At 49.4% G+C, this 24,583-nt stretch overlaps 1 protein-coding gene across 2 annotated transcripts in view; it reads right to left on the minus strand.

The window, feature by feature from the left end:
* Positions 1–7,256: 7,256 nt before the first annotated feature.
* LOC135904104 (elongation factor-like GTPase 1) overlaps positions 7,257–24,583 on the minus strand; it is a 155,886-nt gene continuing 138,559 nt past the window's right edge. For both annotated transcript variants that reach the window (XM_070531876.1, XM_070531875.1), the window contains exons 19-20: positions 11,231–11,415; positions 7,257–7,673 (exon numbers count right to left, since the gene is read on the minus strand). In XM_070531876.1, coding sequence (XP_070387977.1) covers positions 7,485–7,673; positions 11,231–11,415 — 374 coding nt within the window. In that variant the 3' untranslated portion in view covers positions 7,257–7,484. The remainder of the gene's footprint in view (positions 7,674–11,230; positions 11,416–24,583) is intronic.

Genomic DNA, 24,583 nt, shown 5'->3' on the forward strand with positions numbered 1-24,583 from the left:
CGCACGCAGATACACAGGCAGCCGTAGCCACTAACGCGGCAACGCTAGGCATAGCTGCTTCCACGTTTGCTATCAAGCTTCTTGTCGTTCTATGCAGTGTTTTCATTGAAAGAATTTGGTGCTGTCAGCAATGGCACTGACACAATGGCACTTTGCGGTCCTCGTTATTGGCTTCGAAGTTCGGAAAAGCACGGCGCGTTGCATAAGCTGGTTTCCGAAAGTCAGCTTTGCCTCACTACACTAATGTTACACGGTGAAGCACATGCAAAAGTATTGCGGTGAAGCATAAGTGTGAGAAGGGGTAATTGTCACGGGACGCAGTATGTATTCCTTGATTATTCACGCGTGCACCCGCCATCTTCTATCACAGTACGAGCACCGATATGCCTAATAAGTGTACTTGCAGGTCTTTAGAGCTGTTTCGTATGTGCCTGTGACGACCTGAGCTCTTGAGGGCAGTAAAAGACGCGCATTCATTTTTTCGAACTGCCTCATTTTTCGGACGTTTTCGCGGCCCCTAGGGATTCTGAAAAATCGGACGTTGACTGTACGACTAACCAAGAGGATGCTTCAAATGGTCTGTGGGTCGAACGCGCAGCGCAAGGAGGACGAGAACAGAAAGCACTTATGCATTGAAGAATGAACGGGAAAGGAAGCGTGCCGCCGCTTTTTTGAAGAAGCTTGAGCTCAAAAAAACGAAGTATTGGCTGAAGCCGAGATGCAGTTGTCCCTCTAACCAATCCAAAATAAGCTCTTCAAGAGAGTACGCAGAACACAGAATACTTTTGGTAACAGCGCACTGACAAAAAGAAGAAACACGTAAACACGGGCACCCGTGTTGTCGTGTTTCTTCCCTTTGTCCGTGTCCCTTTGCAATGTTACCAAAAGTACGATGTGTCCTAACCAACTCGCCAACGTTGCTATCTTTCTTCATCACATGTCACTACTATGGTGGCTAGCATAGTCACCACAGTTGAGGTTGACGACTTGCCAGCTGTTGAGAGAGAATCTCGCTTCTGACAAAGTTCGCGCGGTATGCGAATAGGCTTGCTGTAGCTCATGTTCGAAAATATTTGCTTCTATATTCATATACTTTTTATTCGTATTTTAGAATGTTCGACTCGGTTTTCAATGGGTTTTACCATTTTCTTCGAAAATATCTTATTCGGTGTGCATTTTACTGACCACTCCCTTCTGTTTGCTTTTTGAATAAAATAAACGCTACTCCTTACTATTCAAACTGGATTAAGTCGTTTTTTTTTATTTTTTAACGTGCTTACTAGAGTCTGAAAGCATTAGGCGACATGGTGTCAGCCCGTCTTGACATTAAACAAAGTTCTGTGTCAGGAAATTTTGCGAAAGCACTCAGGGAAGACCTGGAAAACTCATGGAGTTTAGAAATGTCAACTTGGTAGACACCCTGTTTGGGTTGGTGGCGCCATCTTGTGGTGTAGAGTTTAACTAGAGGGGACACAGTTATTATTGAGCTAACAATACATTATCTGCTGTAATAAAGTGTCAGCGGCGACTAAACTGGCTCGAAGCAGTCCTTTCTTGTATTGCTTAGACGAGAACAGCTGACAAAAAAAAGCACGTGTAAGACAAGTGTCACAATATGTAGCTGCCGGCGTTGTTGCTGGTGTCTACATTTGGCCTAACCCAGCACTTTCGCAAAGAGTAACTAAAGCTCTCCAATATCCACTAAAATTAATATTTCGCACTTGGCTCATAGTTCTTTTATTGTGCAAGGCCTGAATATTAGCAGCTATCTTCATTATCACGTTACCGTACGCATTGAGCAACGCGCCGTTAAAATGTATTTGGTCATCACGGAATAGCAATACCGTGCCATATACCGCACTTACCGTATAGCGTAACCAAACACTGCTAAAACTCTATTTAGTACTACCACATGCATCAAGTCGACATTCTTTCATTTTTTTTCTTCTGGTGTCTGCTAAGAAAATTAGAAAACAAAGAAAAAGATGCGGATCCCATGCACTGTGGGAACCGATGTAAGCGAAGCTTTCTCTGCTGTTTGCTTTGATTGACGATAATTAGCGGTGATGTTGACGGCGAATGTTTACTTCCTTCAACGTTTATAGTCTAACATGATAGTGGCGAGTTGATGTTAAACGTTACCTTGCCTGCGCCACCACTGCTTGTCTGCGTAGTACACAGAACACACAGGGACAGGTGTTTGCTTGAGACGTTGTTGTCCGCCACACTTGACAACCTCCGAGATTCGGGCATAGGCGATTGCCTCACATGGCACATCGCAGCGTGGCAGGAGTATTAAATTTTTATTTAAAAATGGGACTGTACGTGCCAAAACCACAATCAGATTATGAGGCATGGCGTAGTGGCGGACTCCAGATTAATTTTGACACCGTGATGTTCTTTAACGTGCCCTAAATCTAAGTGCACGAGCGTTTTTTTTTATTATTATTTCGTCCCCGCCGAAATAGGCTGATGATGAAATGCGACTGTCACGGTCAGGATCAAACCCACGACCTCGAGCAATGCCATAGCCGCAAAGCTACCGCCGTGGGCACAAAAGTGTTGATTTGACGTGTGGCTGCTTCCTAGACGTTACGGTGCGCGTTAATGCTGCTCTGCTTCTGCACGCCCTGCGTAAGTTGTCCGCTTGACAAATTTGCATGGTATTTATTTTTCAGCAATAGCAGGAACGTACTGTGCCTTACACTTAAATTTATCCCGTTTGCCCGCAAACGCTGCCGAATCTATAGTAGTAGCGTTTATTTGTCGCCTCACATCACATTTTTCCTCGTCTCTCTCCCCCTCTCCGGAACTGCGAGTGAAGAGTGGCACTCGTTTCGCGACTGCCATCGGTTTTACCCTTTCTCTGCCTCCTCTGCCCCTCCTTCCTACCATTCCCTCTAGCTTCCCTCTGGACTTGCACATTAGTAGAAAAATAAGCGCTGCAATTCCTGCAATGCTTTTGAGGGGTGTCACAGATATTTACAGCTGTCAAGAGGCTAATGTGGAGACGCCCAGGGAGCTCCAGAGGGCATTGTGCACATTCCACGCGCCGCAAAGGTCTAAACGAGTTTCTCGCGTAGCCTTTCTTCTCTGCCGCGTTCCTGTCGTGTATACACACGCTCTGACCCCCCTCCCCCTCCCGCTCGACGCGGTGTGCCACACAGCAGCAGCAGTGGTGGGAAAGTCGCAGGAAGAGGGAAAGAAAACTTCGCTTTAAAATGTTGTCGTGGTGCAATATTAGAACACTTCGCTTGCAAACGAAAACTTATGAATAAGCCGCGGGGCTTTATTGAATACAGAAAATCTTTAACGTATATACGTGTCTGTGACTCGCGGTGTGCACGCCTGCGTAGATCGCAGCGAGTCGCCATTTCTAAAGAAAAGTCCGCAATGCATATGTTACTTAGAGCGGCCAGATATATGCGTCCAAGGGAACAGCTACGATAGACTAGCCATCGTCCGATTTCAGTGTCGTTGCGCGCCCCCGCATTCCCCAGGCCCCTGAAAGGTCTGCTTTTCTATACTGCACAGTTGCCTCGTGGCGGAGCGCGTCGCATACAGAAGGCAGTTCAAGCGGTGCCCAAGAGCTTGTTTTTCGTTTTTCATCGTGAAGAAAAAACTTCTACTGTCTTTGCGCTCATTTCTTATCTGATGCGCGCGCCTGTATTTCGGAAACCACTGAGCAGATTGCTATCCTGCACGGTACGGTTACCTGATGGAGGAGCGCGTCGCATACAGAGGAAGTTCAGGCGGAGTCCAAGAAGTTGTTTTTCTCTTTTCACGGTGAAAAAAGATCGAACTTCTACTGTCGCTGCGCTCATTTCTTAGCTGGTGCACGTGCCTGTATTTCCCGAACCACTGAGAGGTTTGCTTTCCTGCACAGTACAGTTGCCTGATGGAGGAGCGCGTCGCATACAAAAGACAGTTCAAGCGGAGCCCAAGAGCTCGTTTTTCGCTTTTCATCGTGAAGAAAGATCGAACTTGTGCTGTCTTTGCGCTCGCTTCTTAGCTGATGCGCGCGCCTGTATTTCCCAAACCACTGAGAGGTTTGCTTTTCTGCACGGTACAGTTGCCTGGTGGAGGAGCGCGTCGCATACAGACGGCAGTTCAAATGGAGCTCAAGAGCTCGTTTTTCGCTTTTAATCGTGAAGAAAGATCGAACTTCTACTGTCTTTGCGCTCGCTTCTTAGCTGATGCGCGCGCCTGTATTTCCCAAACCACTGAGAAGTTTGCTTTTCTGCATAGTACAGTTGCCTGGTGGAGGAGCGCGTCGCATACAGAAGGCAGTTCAAGTGGAGCTCAAGAGCTCGTTTTTTCTTTTCATCGCGAAGAAAGATCGAACTTATACTATCGTAGGGCTCGCTTCTTAGCTGATGCGCGCGCCTGTATTTCCCAAACCACTGAGAGGTTTGCTTTTCTGCATAGTACAGTTGCTTGATGGAGGAGCGCGTCGCATACAAAAGGCAGTTCAAGCGGGATTCAAAAGATTGTCTTTTTTTTTGCTTTTCATCGCGAAGAAACATCGAACTTGTACGATCGTTGCGCTCGCTTCTTAGCTGATGTGCGCGCCTGTATTTCCCAAACAACTGAGAGGTTTGCTTTTCTGCACGGTACAGTTGCCTGGTGGAGGAGCGCGTCGCATACAGACGGCAGTTCAAATGGAGCTCAAGAGCTCGTTTTTCGCTTTTAATCGTGAAGAAAGATCGAACTTCTACTGTCTTTGCGCTCGCTTCTTAGCTGATGCGCGCGCCTGTATTTCCCAAACCACTGAGAAGTTTGCTTTTCTGCATAGTACAGTTGCCTGGTGGAGGAGCGCGTCGCATACAGAAGGCAGTTCAAGTGGAGCTCAAGAGCTCGTTTTTTCTTTTCATCGCGAAGAAAGATCGAACTTATACTATCGTAGGGCTCGCTTCTTAGCTGATGCGCGCGCCTGTATTTCCCAAACCACTGAGAGGTTTGCTTTTCTGCATAGTACAGTTGCTTGATGGAGGAGCGCGTCGCATACAAAAGGCAGTTCAAGCGGGATTCAAAAGATTGTCTTTTTTTTTTTGCTTTTCATCGCGAAGAAACATCGAACTTGTACGATCGTTGCGCTCGCTTCTTAGCTGATGTGCGCGCCTGTATTTCCCAAACAACTGAGAGGTTTGCTTTTCTGCACGGTACAGTTGCCTGGCGGAGGAGCGCGTCGCATACAGAAGGCAGTTCAAGCGGAACTCAAAAGATTGTCTTTTTTTTTTTTGCTTTTCATCGCGAAGAAACATCGAACTTGTACTATCGTTGCGCTCGCTTCTTAGCTGATGCGCGCGCCTGTATTTCCCAAACAACTGAGAGGTTTGCTTTTCTGCACGGTACAGTTGCCTGGCGGAGGAGCGCGTCGCATACAGAAGGCAGTTCAAATGGAGCTCAAGAGCTCGTTTTTCGCTTTTAATCATGAAGAAAGATCGAACTTCTATTGTCTTTGATATGTGCCCTTGGATATGTGCCGCTCTTCAATTAACATCTCTAACGCCAACTTGGGTTATTGGGTACGTGCCACTCTTTAATGACAAAAAACAAGAAAATAATTAGCCATTACACCCTGTGAAGGTGGATTACCAATGAACCTTTTTAGCACGTGACAATTTTGAAGAAATGTACGAACACATTTATTGCACTGATCGGTGATCACGATAGGCACGCACACACATTCTCGTATTACCTCTGTTATTATATTAATTCCATCATATTCGCGTATACATATAGCCCGGACTCTGGAGGAGCAACGCGCCTGCGAAGAGCGACGGCAGCAATAGAGACGAGAATGCAATCGCCGCCCCGAGGAGTCGGTGGATATTATAGACACGTGACGTTTCGACGGCACCGCCACCACGGGTGAGCGGAAGGAAACTAGATACGCAAGCACTTGGGGCCGAAAAGGAGAGGGCGGTGCGAACGTAGACATGGCCTACGTGGGTCGGCCTTTTAGGCTAAGATCCGACCATCACAACGTGACGCATCATTAGCCGTATGGACACCATACCTTGAACAATAAACACTTGTGTCATTTTCTGTTTACATTTACATTTAATTTTTGTCTTACCGTTATATTTTTAACATTCGAAAAAACATCTCTGTTCTTACCCTTGTGCCTGGGACCTGTTTGGGACCCAGGCGTGACAGGGTAGTAGTTCAAGGGCGCGTTAAAGGTCCCGGAGCTCACCACCCGGTGTCCACATGCGTATGTGCCATTGCGCTTGGACCCTTTCTACACTATCAGCAGGATCGGCACACATTATTGCTTACGGAGTCCTACAGAACTTACTGGTGCAGGGCGAAATCGAACCCGCGACGCGCGCGCGCGCGCGCACACACACACACACACACACACACACACACACACACACACACACACACACACACACACACACACGCACACACACACACAGGTGGTGTCTGGATATACAGACACGCGCAACTCGCATACTGCGCGCCGCCGCCACTACATGGCGCAGCGTCCAGAGCGAAGCGCGAGGGAGGAGCCCGGTTGCAGTACACGACTCATCGTGACTGGTTTCGGTGGTGGCAATATGGTGTGTCAGTACATCGCTTCAATGTTAATTGCACTAACAGCGACAGTCATCCAGAAATGATTTCTGCCGTAATTTTTTAAAGCTCACACATTTACTCATTGTAATATTTATTTATATTTATATCTCTCATACCTATATATTTTACCTCCAAAACTTCCAGTTATTAATCTAGTTTGAGTTTAGTTGCCTCCTAATTATTATTATTATTAATGGAGTAGCATCCTTTGGCAACTTAAGGCACTTGAGTATCTATCTATCTATCTATCTATCTATCTATCTATCTATCTATCTATCTATCTATCTATCTATCTATCTATCTATCTATCTATCTATCTATCTATCTATCTATCTATCTATCTATCTATCTATCTATCTATCTATCTATCTATCTATCTATCTATCTATCTATCTATCTATCTATCTATCTATTCTCTTAGCCGACCTAGTGACCAAAGTTGTTCACTAGCTTGGGCCACCATGTACGCCGTGGTCGTTCCAACTTTGTCATCGAACTCGCGTCACGCTGTCGTCGTACAGTCGCTATTTCAGAGACGTCATCCTATTGTCGTCATACTGCCGTCGTCGTTCCACCGACACCATTCAATCGTTTCTTTTTCTCTTTTAGCTGAGTGGTATATGACATATAAAGCATTAAGGTGGCCTGGAAACACCGCGGATGTAACATTCAACAGTGTGCGGTACACTTTATTCCTTGTACCAGCGGAACGTCACTGCGCAGGTGCAGCCTTTCCATTTAAAATTATCCTTTCAATTTACGCTTCTTGCAGCTGTCAGCTGCACGTTCTTCGTAGTGCTCAGGCAGTGGCGGAGCGTTGGAAGCACCGCGACACGTTTAACGACCGTCGCCTGCTGCGGCGGCGGGTGCCCCGCCAAGTCGCCTTGCAGCTGCGGCTACTTCTTCTTGGACAGAGTGCGCTGCTTCTCGGCGTGCTCGACCACGTTCTCGCTGACGGGCAGGCCCTTGCGCCTGCGCACGGCGTTCATGTACTTGCGGGCCCGGTTCTCCGTGTCGGCCTTCTCCCCGAAGTGCGCGTACTCTTCCTCGGTCGACGGCACCCAGAAGGGATCCACGTCCACGAGCTGCACAGAGGGGAAAACGAAAAAGAGTCAGTGCAGCAAGGTGGCGAAATAGCAGCGTACTCGAAATCGCGCTCTAGCGCTGCAATTGAAAGTGTACGTTGTGATATAGAATGTTTAGAAACTTTTGACGTGAAACTGCGTCAAACGAACCGTGTAGCAATAAATGGTTCCCATTTAGTTTTTGCAGATAGTTGGGACGCATTCCATTTACAGCACCGCGCGCAATTTATGACGCATGTACTTCCACGAGGGCCTGTAGAGACTCGTGTGTGTAACAGCATGCACGAAGGTTTGAATTAACATCGCTTGAAACACGTATCGCCGAAGCTCGCCCGTCGATTGACGCGGCGCTATTTGTAGAAGAACGCGCTAAAAAAAGTTTACCCTTTGGGTCTCGTACCATTGTTACAGTTACTGGGATCTTTCTCCTTGACGCGGCGTGCCAAAAGCAAGATGGCCTTTAAGTACGTAGCATTGCCTTCGAGGCATCACCTATGTGTTGACAGAAGCACGTTTCACCGCGCGACATTCCGGCGACCGAATTGGCCGAAAAAGTTAATTTATAGGTGACTTCGCCACACGGTCTCATATTTAGGCGAACAATGCGACAGTTGTGTGGCGAAGTGTTTATTTATATATATATATATATATATATATATATATATATATATATATATATATATATATATATATATATATATATATATATATATATATATATATATACAAACACACATACTGCACTTTTCGATGTGAGCTAGGGCGGATGCATTGTCATGAGCAGCGTTAGTACATAACCCTTCTTACAACGCTAATGAAGTCACTCTTACCGTGAGAAGGTGCTTAAGCCACAAAAGGTGGGAAAACGAAAGAAGCGTGGCGAACATGGAGGAAGGGAAAAGTTACGAAAGAGCAACGTCACTCAGCCAGCCTTAGCAAGCGAACGTTCCGTGACGCCAGTCCCTTTACTCAGTGTCGGCCCAGCACGTGGCCTCCTGCGTCACGATCACGGAGCAAGAATCGAGATTTGCCGTCATGAAGGAACTTTTTCCTTACTCCATGCGAGTGGGCATCGAAAAAAAAAAAGTACTAAAACCTACCGCGCGCTCTGACGTATCCTCCGTGCTCTGACGTTTTCACCACGTGTTGAGACGACACTCTTGGCTTTAATCGCTTTGCATGATGCTCCCTCCTAAATCGGTGACGTCGCACTTACGTACCCGGCTGAGGCTTCGGCACGAAAGTCAGAAGATTTGGCTTAACTGACTTCCTGTTCCAATAATGGAACGCATTACAGCGAAATTAATGAAAACAGAGTTTTGATGGAATGCACTATCAGTATTAACTGGTTTAGAGTTTCCCTTTAGTGTCACGTTAAGGGAGTTGCGAGTCCACTTTTCAAACGGGTGTTGCCAATGCCACACGCCCGATATCTGAGCGGAGAAAATACTATAAAACGAGAATGGCGGAGAAAAGAGACGGCGAATTTTTCTCTCTCGCGAGCGTTGCGGGAAAGCATATGGTGCGCGCACCCGTAATACGCATGCATGCAGGTCTCTCGCATTGCCGAGAGACCTGCATTGCCGAGATAGCGGCTTGCGCAAGGCGAGTCACGCGCACAACACCTCCCGCGCGTTACGGCAACCGCTGAATTTCTCGAAACGCGCTCGGCGTCGCGATACGCCCACGTGCTTATCGGCGAGCCCCTTTATTCGTTCGCGGTAAACAAGTGACAGCTGCTGGAGTGAGAGTCGAAGACCTCGTTTCGCAGAGCTCCTTATGCAAACGGTCGCGTACGCGTTAATTACTACGGCGCTCCTCGGAGTTGAAAGCCGAGAAGGTGCGGACGAGTTTAGCTATATATAGGCACGTGCGCTCCACCTTCTTCGGCAGTTAACGCGACAGGTTTCAAATTGGTGTCCAAAGTGCTGTGCTTATATACAGCTCACAAAGCAGTTACAGAAACTGTGAGAGGCACATCATAGCTCATCTGCAAAATGGGAGTCATTCCCGAACGGTTTCAAAGAGCGTCGCTGAGAAGATTTCTTCGGACGGGCCCCCACTGAGGGAATCAATGCACTAAACAGCCTCGGAGAAGCGTTGGAACGCCACCGTCGTATGAGTTGCACTAGCACCAGCTTTCTTCCGACGGTGAGATCACCGACGGAACGACGTCTGATTCTGAAGTATGGTAGTGCAGATTTAGAAGGGTAGAACAGACGCGTTCGGCGCTCCACAGACGCGTTACAGGTTGACGCAACTGCGCGCAAACGTAAGAAAACGTAAGTATACAGTGGCAGCGCCTCAGCTACTTAATCTTCAAACGCTCCGAGGTTGCACAGTCGCTGGCCGGATTCTCAGTATGCCATGTAACCCTCTATTGTATCAACGGCCAACGACCCCTTAGGTCAGTGCTCTTGCAATGGCATTCAACTGTGCCAGTTCTAGTGGCTGCAGGTCGGAACTCCGCCAGCTATCACCTTTACAGAACGTGGAAGCCGCAACGTATATGGCGTCATCGGGTAGGCATGCCGAAAACGTACTACGCATAAGAGCACAACCCGGTGAGTATAGACAGCTTCGTGCCAGGCCGCGATGGCTCCCGGAGGATCACGCGTCGGGGCAGTTGTCAGCCGTTTTTCAGCTCCTGCCGGGAATTCCGGCACAGGCGGGCGGTAATCGCTTCCGGCGGCAGTCGTCATCACATGGTCATTACACTATAGCTACACGGAGCAGCGTCTGGAAAGGCGCTGGTTCGTGCAGACATCACAGCGGCTGCGACTATATACTTCGTCCACAACCGATGAGTTCAGCGCGGACATGCGTGAGAAGCTGCGCATGGGATGATCGGACGGGTTTACCTACACGGGCGCAAGCGCACGATTTATACGTTAGTGACCGCTCCGCGAAGATTCTTGGGTGTGTGTTTATTCATAACTTCGTGCAGGGCAACGAAGCCTATATCCTAAATTTATTATGCATGCTTACTGGGGAGATAGCCACAGAAAAATGACGCACTTTCAGACCAAATAAAAGTACATCACAGCATCAAGCTCGGCAAACCATTGCAGGGTACAAAATTCACGACACTGAGAGATTGCAGCTGTCCGCTCGCGTTATGTCCGTATACGAGAGGCGAGCACCACGAAGTACACGAATTTGGTTACCAGGGTTTATCGTGTGTAGTTTGAACACACACACACACACACACACACACACACACACACACACACACACACACACACACACACACACACACACACACACACACACACACACACACACACACACACACACACACACACACACACACACACACACACGCACGCACGCACGCACGCTCCTCATACGATTTATAAGCCGAGTCTTTGCCAGCAGTGCCGATTCCATTGAAGTGCTCAGAAAGTTACTATTACTTTTTAAATAAATTAAATGGCGAACACGGGAAACAGTGCCATCGCGTGCAAGCTACACATAACAGCACGGGTCCGGTCCAAAAGAACAATAGAAACGAACGAGTAATCAAAAGCCCCAGCAAAGGAACGACATGGCGTCACCTCCCAGTGGCTGAAGACGAGCTGCGGGTTGGCCAGCCCCGAGGTTTGCTTGCGTATCTCGTTGGCGAACTGCATGCTCTCCACCACGGGCAGCACGGCCGTCACCTGGAACATCTGCGAGCCCTCGCGCAGGTCGCCGCCCAGCACGCGGCCGTGACGCCGGCCCAGCACCGCGTACATCTTGCCTGCGCAGAGAGGAGGGCACACGTTATAACACGAGGCGCGCTGACGCGTTCGATGCAATGAGCGTCGGCACAGTAGACGCTTGTAGCGCTCACGTATATTATAGTCGATTCGTCGGCTCGGGGGAACCTGCAGCAACTTGTTAGTGTTATGCGGTATACGGTGTATACCGACATTATTACGGGGGAAATAAACAGTCCATGTTCTGTCTATAAAGCAAATGCTTACGCATTAATTGTATCATAGCCCGCAAAAGCGCCGTCCAAGCTAAAGCTGCTGTATACCAAGCGCTTGGCTATAAACGAGTAAGGTTGCCAACTCTAGGATGGACGAAGTCTGGACGCAAGGGGGTGGAGAGGGGCGCGCTGCGAGGACTGATCCTGTCAGTGCCAGAAACTGCCAATCTGTATACGTGCAGCAAAGTTGAACAATTCTTTTATGCGAAGCATATTACGAGAGCTCAACCCAGCTCGTCAGGCGCGGCGGTGTCGCCTTCAATATCACGTGACACCGTGACGTCACGACAGAGGAGAAACGGGGCTCCAACTCGCGGCGTCGCGGAGGTATATAAGCAGCTGCTCTTGCCTCTGCTAGACACTCACGAGGTGAGATGCCTCTTGGAGACAGAGCTGCTCGTTGGAATGAGAAGCGAAGGTTGCGGCGTGCTACAGAGACTGATTTTCTAGGTGGCTTTGGCTCAACTCTTGCAAGATGGGCTGGGTGGGAATCGAACCAGGGTCTCCGGAGTGTGAGACGGAGACGCTACCACTGAGCCACGAGTACGATGCTTCAAAGCGGTACAAAAGCGCCTCTAGTGAATGCGGTGTTGCCTTAGAAACGAGCTGTTTCTAAGGCTCAGGCGTGCGTCGCTTGCTCTGGCGCACATTTCGTTGCCGCGCCGAACGCTGCGTTGCTCGACGCTCAATACCCGCGTCCACCGCGTCCAATGCGGGGCGCGTAGTCGCTGCGCCGTAGCCCATTGTCTTACACCCCTTGGCGGGTCGACGGGAACGCTATCGCGTTCCACTCTTGAAGGGGAAGCAGAGTAACGCATGAGTTGTTTCTTCGTCCAGCCGAGCCAAATATAGCCAAGCAACAGCAGTTCACCAGGCTAAACAGTGGTTCAACAACTAAAATAAAGGCTAGTATGCTTCGCATCCTGGGCTTAACCTTAGCTAAGCCACAGCCATTTTTTTTTGTCCCTACCGTGCCATGATTTGAAACAAGAAAGGCGCACTCTAGTTGCATGACAAACACGGCTACCCGTGTGGATGGAGATATAGTAATGGAGGTACTGTGAAGGTTTAGGGCACAAACCAGAACTCGACCCACGGCAAAAGGAAACCGCTTTTATGTTTATGACAATGCAACAGAAGACCAAAAATAAGAATGTGCTACCACGCTGTCAGACATTGTAAAAAAGAAATCTGTTCTATTTATTTATATTCAATAGAAGAAAAAGCCAATGTCAGCTAGGACACTTGGCCGTCCCGAATGCATCCAATACGGATACGGGACATTCACTCAAAAGTCGGGACTGCCCAGCTAAATCCGCTGCAAGTGAACGCAAAAGAAAAATTCAACTTAAAAAAAAAAAAACGTTAGAGGCGATGATATATATGCATAATATCTTGTGTGTTCTGAAATCTCTCACGCCTGTAAGCGAGTTAAGTCATGGGAGTTTTACGTGCCAATTAATTGGCAGTAACGATAAATACATAGTTTGATCGATGTGTCTGGAACATTCTTGCTGCAGCACTCCAAACGAACTCTCGCAAAGGTTCTCGCTCCTTTTGACTTGTCTCGAACATCCCGTAAAGTCAAGAAATACGCGTATTTTCTTTTCTCTTTCTTTTCATTTCCGGAATGGTCCTATCACTCTTTGCAGTGACCTTCAGTGTCCCATGAGGAGACGTACGACGACATCTCTTGCCTAAGTATGGAATTATTCTCTTTAATGCTTGCGGAGACGGCAGGCACGCTAACACAGAAAGCGGGTCAACAGTCGACGAATGCTTTGCATTACGTTGTCCGTGCTCGTAGTCCATAACAGTGGCTGTTTCTTGCACTAACACCAACGTAAAACGAAGAGATAGGTTCACAGGAAGACGGAGGTTTGAAGTGATTACCCGAAGTCGAACAAGCAATGTCGCTGAAGCCAACGTTTCGACAAGGGGACTTGTCTCCATCAGGGCTGAATTTTCTGCACTGACGGAGACGAGGACCCTCGTCGAAACCTTTGATTCGGCGTTCCTGTTCGACGACTGCTGAACTCCAACGCATAGAAATGTGTAACTGAAATTGCAAAAGGATAATTTTCTATGCAGTTGTGTGACCGACATCGCCAGCCGTAAGCGAAAATTCTTGATACCAGTGATATCGCAAAAATATCCCTTACCTATACCCGCTCACCCCGCCAGTTGCCTCAGCTCGCATGTAATGACGTAATGCATAGGGCCTTAGGACAAACGAACGAACGAACGAACGAATGAATGAATGAATGAATGAATGAATGAATGAATGTGCATACATGGGCTGAGTAATAAACAAACACTGAGTTTTCTGAACAGGATTACATTTAAACCGCTTATTTCGCCACGATAAAGAAGCGGAGATGTGGGATATCTTGGACCGATGCAGGAAGCTTGTTCGCAGTAGTGCTACAGCTGATTTTCTGCAGTTAATGTTTTTTTTTTCTTCTCTGAGGCAATATGGAGCGAGCGCAGGAAAACACACATGTCATGCCTTGTTATTCGACGGACAACACGCCTGTACACAAGGTATATCTCGGGCGCGCCGCACAACGCGGCCGTGGTTTGAGATCGAAACATGGCGACACAATTGGGATCGCAGCTGACGATATGCAACGAACGATAAAAGTTGCACGTAAGTGCGCGCTTCACCCCTACGCACCAGGCAGCCGTCAGAATTTAGGCGTATAATCGCTTCGCCTTGGATCACGTTTTCTTCAAAGACAGGCTGCTCGGTTTCTGCTTTCCCAACAGCGCACTTACGCTAACAAACGAAGTTGACTCAAGAACTGTTTTCCGTTGGATGAAATGCTAATTACTATTGGACTCCTTTTACACGCGTCATTGTAGTAAAACAAGGCAAAGGGAGATGGTATACATATGCCCATCGCGTAAGCCGATTTCATTCCAAGCGTTCGTGTTTTCTTCGAAACTGACACGCATAAGCCGTAACTTCTCAACCTCCGCAACCTATGGCAAGGGTTCAAGGAATGGCGAAGTAACACTTGCGTGGTCATATGTAACGGACTGAAACCACGCGTTTTATGAGTCGCGTGTTGTTCGTGTGTGACTGTATATTTAACGCAGTGCGCCCAGAAACACGATGTATCCATGCGAACACCGGCTGCCAAGTGGGACTGGCACTATCCCAACTACATAGCTAACAAGGCAAGTGGGAACACCCCGGACGCCGGCGGCTAACATGTGTGCGCGTTACGCACGCATAGTCCGTGCGAAGCGACCGCTCAAATGCCAGCAGTTTAACAAGCAATTGCAGAATATAACGGGTCACTAAGAAAATTCATGACTGATGCTCGCATGCATTCGAAAGAACCTGGCATCCTAGCGAGTCCGGCCGTCTAAGTGATCATATCCGCACTAATGGCGTCGGATTGAGAACGTTCAAATGGCTCCGACACGTCAACAAGAAAGCGGACCAGATCGCCTGTAGTGCTTCCCAGAACGCCACAATGGTTGCAAACACGAAGCGCAATCTCCTAATTCACTACACACACCGCGGATTCAGAGAAAAACGCGACGCGATTGTGCAATGCGCATCCACAACAACCACGCCACGCCGAGTTCGGCCAAGCGCGAAGCGACGAATGGGCTCAGGTTCAAAGAGAGAGAGAGGGCGTCGGTTTCGCGATCGCGTAAGGTGTCGAAATGCGCGGAGAAGTCAATGAGGCGCCCGAGAGCCGACCGTGCAGACGGCTTGGCATAAGACGCCGCCTGTCTGACGTACGGTCTGCGTCATGCTTAACGCGAACGCGAATCGTACCAGGCGGAGCCGATTTCGCGCCACTTACGACCAATGATGATTCACATGAAAGGAGCGGCGCTTATGTCTTTGACAGCCACTACTCCCAACATGCGGTCTGCGGCTTCCGACGCGTCGCCGAACTGTCTGTCGAAAATAATTGGCGCATGACAAAACGTGCAAGACACGCGTTGGCGCGCTACGAAAGCGGCATCCATGCAAGAAAACGAACAATTTCGCAAGGCAAGTAACACTAATTACACATGCTTTTAAAGCGAATGACTTTCCATGGCTCTTACGGCCGTTTTCGTGGTACGACGGTGGTCGGACTTGGGGGAGGGAAGGCCAGGAAACGCGTCGAGGGAAAGCCGCGTGGTCTCGGCGTCAAGGAAAAAGGAGGCGGGGGTGGGGATTGTCGCTTGGTGGCTAGCTGGCTGGCTCCCTTGCTCGTTCGTTCGAGCTATTCGCTTACATTGACAACGATCGTCGATGGTTTCTATTTCACCGCTAAATCTGACTGTGCCTACGTACTCTCACTGCTCTGAATGTAAATGGATTTATTCGTGAAGTTCCGCGATTTATTAGCGTCATTAAATTGTATAAGGTCGCTCATTCGTGTGCGTGTAGCTGTGAATGTGCTACTTACGATGGCCCGTGGCTTCGTCAAGCTATCGATCTCGGGCAGTTTTTTTTTCAGCTCGTCTCCAGCGTCACGTATGTGCTTTAGATGCAAAATGAATGCACTATACTCTCAATTCACCGCACTGGCTGAGCCAACGTTTGCACATGCTGGCGGAGCGCGCGCAGGATATAGCGCTCCATTTTCATCCAGGATGTTTTAGCATGGAGCTCCATGACGGTGGTCACAAGATGTCAAAACTACTTGGAAGGGTGGCGACATGCTTGTTTTAAGCAGTAAAAAAATTAAGGCGTTATAGTGTAAGGACGACCGATAAGAAAGAAAGGGCCTCAATGTTAAACGATTCGTTTGTTACAAGTAAAGGTGCAGTCGTCGTCATAACTTTTGAAGGCGCAACGAATGCACATGTGATCGGGCCGACTCGTCGGTGCGTGTGAACAGTCGGCTCCCGTAGAAGTTTTGAAGTTTCGGCGTGTCTCGCCGTGGGGGTCATTGCCCCGTGCTCTTTCTTTAAACCGAGGTGGCTGCCCGACTAGGGCGCCACCGCAGCCAGTCGAATCTCCGTTCTCACCTGCGCCAAGCCGAGCTCACAACAGTTTAATCGCGTATGCGGCGTGGTTTTTCTTGAGACCGTACAGAATTCTGAAAAATCACTTGCGGCAGATAGCTTAATTGTAGTCCTTGAGCGGGATTATTCGAAGCAGTGACCATTATTGGCACGTGAAATCGAAATGCGTAAACGACTAATTAATAAAAATTAACTACATAACTTAATCAATTACATTACGGTAAATTTTGTCATTTACAAATTGTAACCGGTGAGCCTGCTCGACATATCCACTCGGGAAAAGCTATACGGTTTATAGATATGCGCCGTGAAACTTGCGGTAAAAAATATGCAGATTCCACGCACCGTGGGAATCGCTGTAAGCGAAGCTTTGTCTGCTGTTAGCGTTCATTGAGCTTATTTGGCGGCGATGTATTGACGGCATACGAAAGTCGTGGCGGTATGTCAAATGTTACCTTGCCTGCTCCGCTTGCGTTTGTTGTTCTTGCTCCGCTCGACGCTTTATGCTAGCCTTCATCTCGTCGGCACTAAGTGCACGTTTCGGCGCCATTCCGGGTTGTATCGTTGTAGCTCACAAAACTGCCTCCCTCTTTTTCTCTCTCTCTCTCTATTCCCTCACTAACATTCTCCCCACCTCCTCCCTCTACTGTGGTTGCTGTTGCGGGTGAGCCCGGAGACAAGCGCGCCAGTTCCTGCACAAAAGTGTAGAAAGCATCCTTGAACAACTCCAGGCCTAGTTAGGCGTCCAGAGGGCATTGTGCAGATGCAAAGCGGCGTAAATCTTGACACGAACTTCTCTGGTCGTATTTGTGGCACACTGCCGTCGTGTACTAACGCGATAGCGTTAAGGGCCCCGTGTGGCAGAAAATCCGTTGTCGACGCCGCGGGCGTCGCTCTGCGAATAATCACTCTGAACTACAACCGCGCAGGCCCTTCCCGTGTCGCAAACCTTGTCTTACATTCTTTACAAAGTTATTCCCCGGAATTCTGAGAATGACAGCTCATAAACAAATGTCATGAAACGAAATACCGACAGAGCATGCCTTTTATGTTTTTGTGGCATGGCCACGTCTCGGCCATGTCTCGACCACGTCCCGACAAGGCCGGCGCTAGTGGCGTGCCTCTCAACTACGCCCTGGGCAGGTATTCTGAAAGAGTCCACTAGTGGACTCTTACTAGTGGACTCTTACATTTCGGCCATTCCTGATTGGCTAGGGCCGCTCGTCTCCTCCTCGCTCGTAAGCTGCATCCAATCAGCAGCGGCCGAAATGGACAGTCCACTAGGTGGACTGTCCAGAGAACGGCATTCGCTCTCTACAGCGCCGGTTGCCGCAGCAGCAAGGCCCAGCAACAGATTCCACGACTCGTGCGGTGGGTTCGTAACTTTTGACAAATACCTAAGTAATGGAGAGCCATAGATTTGGGTTTCGACAGAAAGCGGCTAAACACAGGACGAGGAGGAGGAGGATACAGGAGAGAGGACGGGGAGGGATTACAGCCATCAGAGCGCTGACCGCTGCGTGGCGACGTAGGGGGGGAGGGCTACGCGTCGCGTACATCGGAGCTGCACCCATAACTTCACCCTGCAGCCTCGAGCAACTGCTCCCTCAGGAGGCACGCGCGCATATCTGCCGCAGCCAGCCTGCTGGTCGCCCGTGTGGGCGTGGCTCCCGGCCAGTTTTTTCCGAGGCCCCGCGCAGCACTCGGCAGGCTAGCTGGCGCACGACGCCACGCTTCAGGCACGCGCGCGAGGTTGTTATTCGGCGCGGCGCGTACGGGTAAAAAAAAACGAAAAACGAATGCAAGTGAGGAGGGAGAGAACCGATACACGACGCGTGCGCCGCACCACTAATCGCGCCACAACTTTACCCGCCGGCCAAGAAGTCAAGAGAAGCGCGCCGGATGCGCAGCGGCGATTCGCGGAACGATTTCGAGGGGCCCTCGCTCGCCGCAGCGGAGCAGAATAAAATTACATAAAAGCGAAATAAAAGAAAGCGCGCACACACACCGGCACGGCCCGTGTGGACGGTGAACCACTTGAGCCGCAACCACCACTCTCCGCCCGCCGCGGGTGTAGCGCGCACAAGGGCAGGGGCCGAGTGTGGCACGCGCCCCTCCGCCGCCGTATACACCGCAGGACGAGGGCTGCGTGGTGGAGGCGACGGGTGGTGGTGCGGCCTTACCACCGCTTCCCGGAAGACTTGGCTTCCCGAGGAAGACGAGCGCGTAAGCTCTCATCTGAGTCGAAATGAAGCAGCGCTAAATGCACGTGCGCAAAGAAACCATTCGATCAGTCACACGACTATGCGCATACATCCACAAGCTTCCAGCGAGTTTCCTGCAGATTCACAACAGCGTCGGCAGCTCCCTTTCTGACGCGGTCGTCCGATGGACAGGACGGTTTTGACGGCGTCCGATTCAGGCGTTAGACTAGTCGAACCAGCAATCGCATCCAGCAGATGACATGAAGTTCTAACAACCTTCCGGCGTGCCCCGTATCGGAAGTCATGTCGTACGCCATTTGTCTCCTGCTGCCTAAAGGAATCGGCGGATCACTAACGTGTGTCTTGGGGAATCGTTGATAGGCGACGCTATCCCAGCAGTTTAATTAAATGCTTTCACTTCATTTCTTGTAGCGCAACAGTCTTCGCTCAACGCGCACGCTGGTCCATATATTTTGTTCACTTAACATGTTTCCCCACATTCGGCTGCTTAGATCTGTTGCCGACTTCACTCCTTGCCTCCTGTTCCCATCGTCAGTGGCACGTACATGCCCAACTGCCCCGAGTATGCTGTTCGGGCACATATTCAATGGCTCAAGTTCTGTCCGCGCACACTCCCAGCGAGAGAAAAAGAAAGCTTCGATTTAGAAACATCTGTAGCCTTGAGCGTTTCTCCGGCTCCGACTCATTCACTGCAACAGCAGTGACTGACACCGCCATCTCTGGAAGAACAATTTCACGTTTGCGATGAGCACAACGTCGTCTTCGTCCGCGCTACAGTATATATTGCCTGCCGTCGCCTCCGAAATGCATGACCAAACGCCACCATTCTCAGAGTCTGCGTGGCACACAACGCCCCGCAATTATTAACCAGCGAGTGTTAAGCGGTATAGCTCAGTAGTCGCCGCAGTGGCATGAAGTTGGAAGTGGTGGCGGCGGCAGCGGTGGGCCAAGTTCTATTGCGAAGCTTTTTTCTTAGCGAATCGCCCCCCCCCCCCCCCCCTCAACTTTGCTGACAGTGGCTACTGTGTTGCTGTCTTGTCGAATAGCGCACACGCAGTAAAAAACAAAACACTGACGATTACGGCACTTCCTAATGCGAAATTTGAGCTCAGCTCTATACATGTCTTCATTTCGCGATATAATAGCGAGTCTTAGAATTGGGAACCCAAGACTCTGTTCCCAAGCCGCGTTGCGTAGGCTGCTCTTGGGTTTAGAGGATTGGCACTGTCTGGTTATGAGGCACGCCGTAGTGGAGGACTCCGGAAATATCGACCACCTGGGGTTCTTTAACGCGCACCTAAATCTAAGTACATGGGTGTTTTCGCATTTCGCCTCCATCGAAATGCGGCCACCGTGGCCAGGATTCGATCCCGCGACCTCGTGTCCAGCATCCTAACACCATAGCCAACAGAAATTGACTAATTCACTTCTTAATTAATTTACTTATACAGCACACATTGCAATGCACGAACTGTATATCCGGTGAGCTTGCAAGACGTATCCGCTTGAAATGACTTTCCAGGATGACACCAGTTTCGAGATATTATTTCCCAAGGCGTGGAACCAAATACATGGGCGTTCCGGTTACATTAGAGCTTCAATATATAAAACAGCGTTTCGTAAAAAAAGAAAATAAGAGCAACAACAGTGCACTTTCAGGGCAAGTATGATGGCACACATCTCCACATTGGCGTCATTCTGGAAATTCATTCTAAGTGGTAGCGAACTCACCGGCTACAATTCGTAAACGCAAAGTAATTCATTAAAAATATAATTAGTGGATTTTTGTTAATTACTTGAATATTTGTTGCGATTTCTCGTGCAAGTATATGTACGCCTCTCTGAATACTCTAGCTCAAGGACTAGAATTGTGTTATCTGCAACAGGATGTACTTACATACTTACAGTATCTATAGTCATATTTACGTACAATGAGAGCAACTTCGCAGACAAGAAGTCTACTAAAGCGTACACGCGTCCGCTTTTGTTTGTTGTTGCTCGTTTCGCTTGCTTTTAAATATACGACGCATGCCGTTGTAAGTACGTCCAAGTGCGAGACTCAGTTTCTAATCCTATACTGCTTAACCAAGGAACGCCGCAGACATCTACTGAATAGTAAGTTGCGTGCGCGCGGAGGATGCATGAATGACGATGCCATCATCAAACGGTGCCGCAAAACGTATAGACAATTGTTGCTATACAGGCTTAGGGCATGGTTCTCCACTACGGAGCCCGACACCTGATGGCAAGGCACACGAAGGACCTGATTCGGCATTTTGGATGGAAGGTGCCCGGGCGCTCCGTTCTCACCTTGTTCAAAGCGCTAAACAGTGCCTGACCAGCAGTAACGAAATGACGACCTCTGGTTTGGACTCAATAAAGGCACGAGAGACTGCCTCAGGACAGTAAATAGGTATATGGAGAAGCTTATGCGCCACGGTGTGACAAGCTTACAACAGCCGCAGCAGCCATGCTTTCGTAACAAAGAAAGCAAAATTCCAGCAGAAGGCATTTCACGATGAATGTCGACGTTAATGCGATTAGCAATGAGGCAATGCAGAGACACGCCGTTGCCGCCGCAGAAACGCGTTATGTAGGCTCCACGGCTTGTATGCAGCCGGGTTTCCTCTCTCGCGCGTCTCGCTGAACACGCTGCGCTATTTAGCTGAGTCATTTATAGCGGCGTCGCGGCCGCGACGTCTTCGCGTGTGCGAACATATATTCGGACAAGATTGTCTCGATATATATGACGCACGTTCGGTTCCGCCCACAGCAGATAAATTATTATTATTATTATTATTATTATTATTATTATTATTATTATTATTATTATTATTATTATGCCACTGACGAGCGGCACATATACCCAGTGACCCAAGTGTACATCGCCGTATACATTTTCCCATTCTGAAATTTGCTGGGTGAAATTTTTCGTTGCCTCCGGTGCATCGCTCGAGGCGTCCTCGAAGGAAGCAAAATTTTCACGGCGCGCGTCAGAAACTAAGTGCGCAACCAATACATCGCGCTTGGCGAATGACGCGAGAATGACAAAGTGACACTGACGCTGTTGACATCGCGGAGTGATTGACATTGACCTCCTCGGTGTTGATGCACGTCTCTAGCGCTTAGATCTGATAGCCGGTACACAAAAATTCAACCCAGTCACGTGACAGCAAAAAAGCGTACACGAGCCACACGCTTCGAGGACGATGGGTTGCAAAACAACAGTCCCCAATCGTTTGCCGCGTGCGAGCACTTATCGACAGGACGTGCCGGATAGCATACGCACGTCCACTAAATGTGTGTACGCCCGCCCGAGGCATGGGCCGACGGGAAGGCGCACAAGGCTCGAGACGACACCGGAAGAGCTCAGGTGCTGTTGCGCACCGCTAAAAGCCCGCGGGAGGCGGCGGAAACGAGCGTATTCTTTCCAGGGCGCCGATCGGTCGCCTGCCGCTCCGTTGTTTGCAGCGGTCAAGAGCACAGCGCGGACGGAAGCGCGGGAGACGTTGACAGCAGCAGAAGCGGATACGCGCGCTCCGTCGCGATAAGCTTCCATATACGGGTTCTCTCGAAAGGGCGGCCCGTATATACACCTGAGCATGCAGTCTTCTTAAAGGCGTCGTATATGCTTACTATATACGCGTGTGCTCAGCAAAACGTATGGACTGAGTGTTCTCTAAATACGCTGGCTATGTGCTTGAATACAGGCTACATAATGCAAAGAAGGGGTAAGGCGTGCAGACATGGCCACAAGAGAAGTGGACAATACGAATTCGAACGCCGACTATCAACTGACGGATGCACTGAGGCGAAAAAATAAAGAAGACACAAAATTCATCTGCCTCACACTGCCTCATGCTGACTGACGCGCACTGCCTTCGATTACCTTACATAAGGAAGATATCAAATGCCTTAACACTTGAACTCTCGTGCGTGAGACAGCCTTCGATTACCTTACATAAGGAAGAGATGCCTTACCAATGCCTTACCAGTTTTACCTCTCACGTAGACCGGCACGTGTGCCCGAATGACACGTGGTGCTACTATACTAGAGCATGCGCAGATGAGTTTTGTGTCTTTTTTTGTTTTTTCGCCTCAGTGCTTCCGCAAGTTGATAGTCGGCGTTCGTATTGTCTACTTCTCTTCTCTTGTATCCGTGTCTGCACGCCTTACCCCTTCTTTGCATTATGAATCCGTACCAATTAGCTCAGTTGTCTGTCATTCTAATACAGGCATGCATACTGCCCTTCTGTTTTGTTTTACTGCGACGACAGTCAGAAGCTCGAAATTGCAGGACTTGTTGCGTACGTGTCAGTCCCTCCTTTACGTTACGCCAACCTGGTCAAGTCTTCGTTGTTATCAGGTCACCTCCTCAACCTCACCGTCGCCAGGGGGCGAAGTAAAACTTCTGCCTACCGCAACTAGAATTCGAACTCGTGGCCCTGCGACAATGTGCGGTTGTTAGCTGCAAGCGGTAACTGCGCTATACCACGCACCGCACAAAGAATCTCTAAGATGAGTGGTCGCGTCGGTGAAAAAAAAAAAAGAAAAGCACTAGTTTAGAACAGCAGGTACGAAAGGAAATGAGAGGCGGAAGGCTGCATCGCCGATCCATTGTTCGCGCGCGACTCAAGAACGCAAGTGAGATAAAGAAAGGAAGCCGTCATTGAATTGAACGGTCATTCGCATTAGGCGTAAAACACACGTACGTTAAAGAAAAGGGGGTGGGGGGAGAGAGAGAGAGATGACCCCATATGACTAGCTCGTAAAAACAAGGCCCACTTACAAAATTTCTTCCAACGGTGTTCCAACAGGTCTATGCATGTGGCCTTTTTGCGACGCGTCGTCCGGCGGATCAGACTGTTTCAGAACAGGTGTGACACAGATCATACGTTCAGTCTCATCACCGACACGGCACCGGTGTCCGTCAGAAGAGAGCTGTTCCTATAGCTCGCCGGTTTCCCCTCAAAAACGAGACGCCGGTGACCAGGTTTTCTTTCTTTTTTCTCTTTTTCTTTTCTTTTTCTTTCCTTTAAATATAAACTGGCGAATAAAAGGTTTCTCTTGGCGGAGGCCGTGACGGTGACGGGGCGGATGACGGCTGTGATAGCACAGATGATGTGGGAAATCAGGCGAAGTTAGAGCATTGGATGTGTTGTTTGTTGCGTGCGTTTATGACGACGGTGAGGACCAAGCGTCACATTATATAAATGTCTTCTCTCTCTCTTTGATTAGCCTAGCGTATGCGAACAAGCCGCGCGCCGTCGTCTCACAGGCGCACTGTTTGCGGCGCGCGCCCCGACAATCGCTTGCAAGCAGGCGAGGGGCGATATAGAGTGCCGGTGGGACGTGGCCGCAACCTCAAAGGCACGGGATCGTTGCACTTTCACCCCAGCGTGTTCGTTCTTATGTATACATACGTACGCCGATCAGAGGCCAATGCGGAAAGCGCGAAAAAGAAAACGAGAAGGGGAAAAAAAAAGAATGAGAAAGCGCTGACGATTCCTACGGCCGTGGTGCGGGAGTAAGTGCGCGCGCCGCTGGAAACGGACGAGCACATCTACAAATCAAAGGAACGCCAGGCGCTTCTGCGCTCTGCGTCAATGGGCCGCAATGTGCCAGTAATGAGGAAGTTTCGTATACGGCAGGCGCTCGTGGGGGCGTCCTGCGCGCGCGTCGGCCGCAGTGACCCGCTCGGCGTCGGCGGCCCACACACTCGGACT

The sequence above is a fragment of the Dermacentor albipictus genome, chromosome 1 (genome assembly GCF_038994185.2).
Source record: "Dermacentor albipictus isolate Rhodes 1998 colony chromosome 1, USDA_Dalb.pri_finalv2, whole genome shotgun sequence".
In the NCBI taxonomy this organism is placed as follows: domain Eukaryota; kingdom Metazoa; phylum Arthropoda; class Arachnida; order Ixodida; family Ixodidae; genus Dermacentor; species Dermacentor albipictus.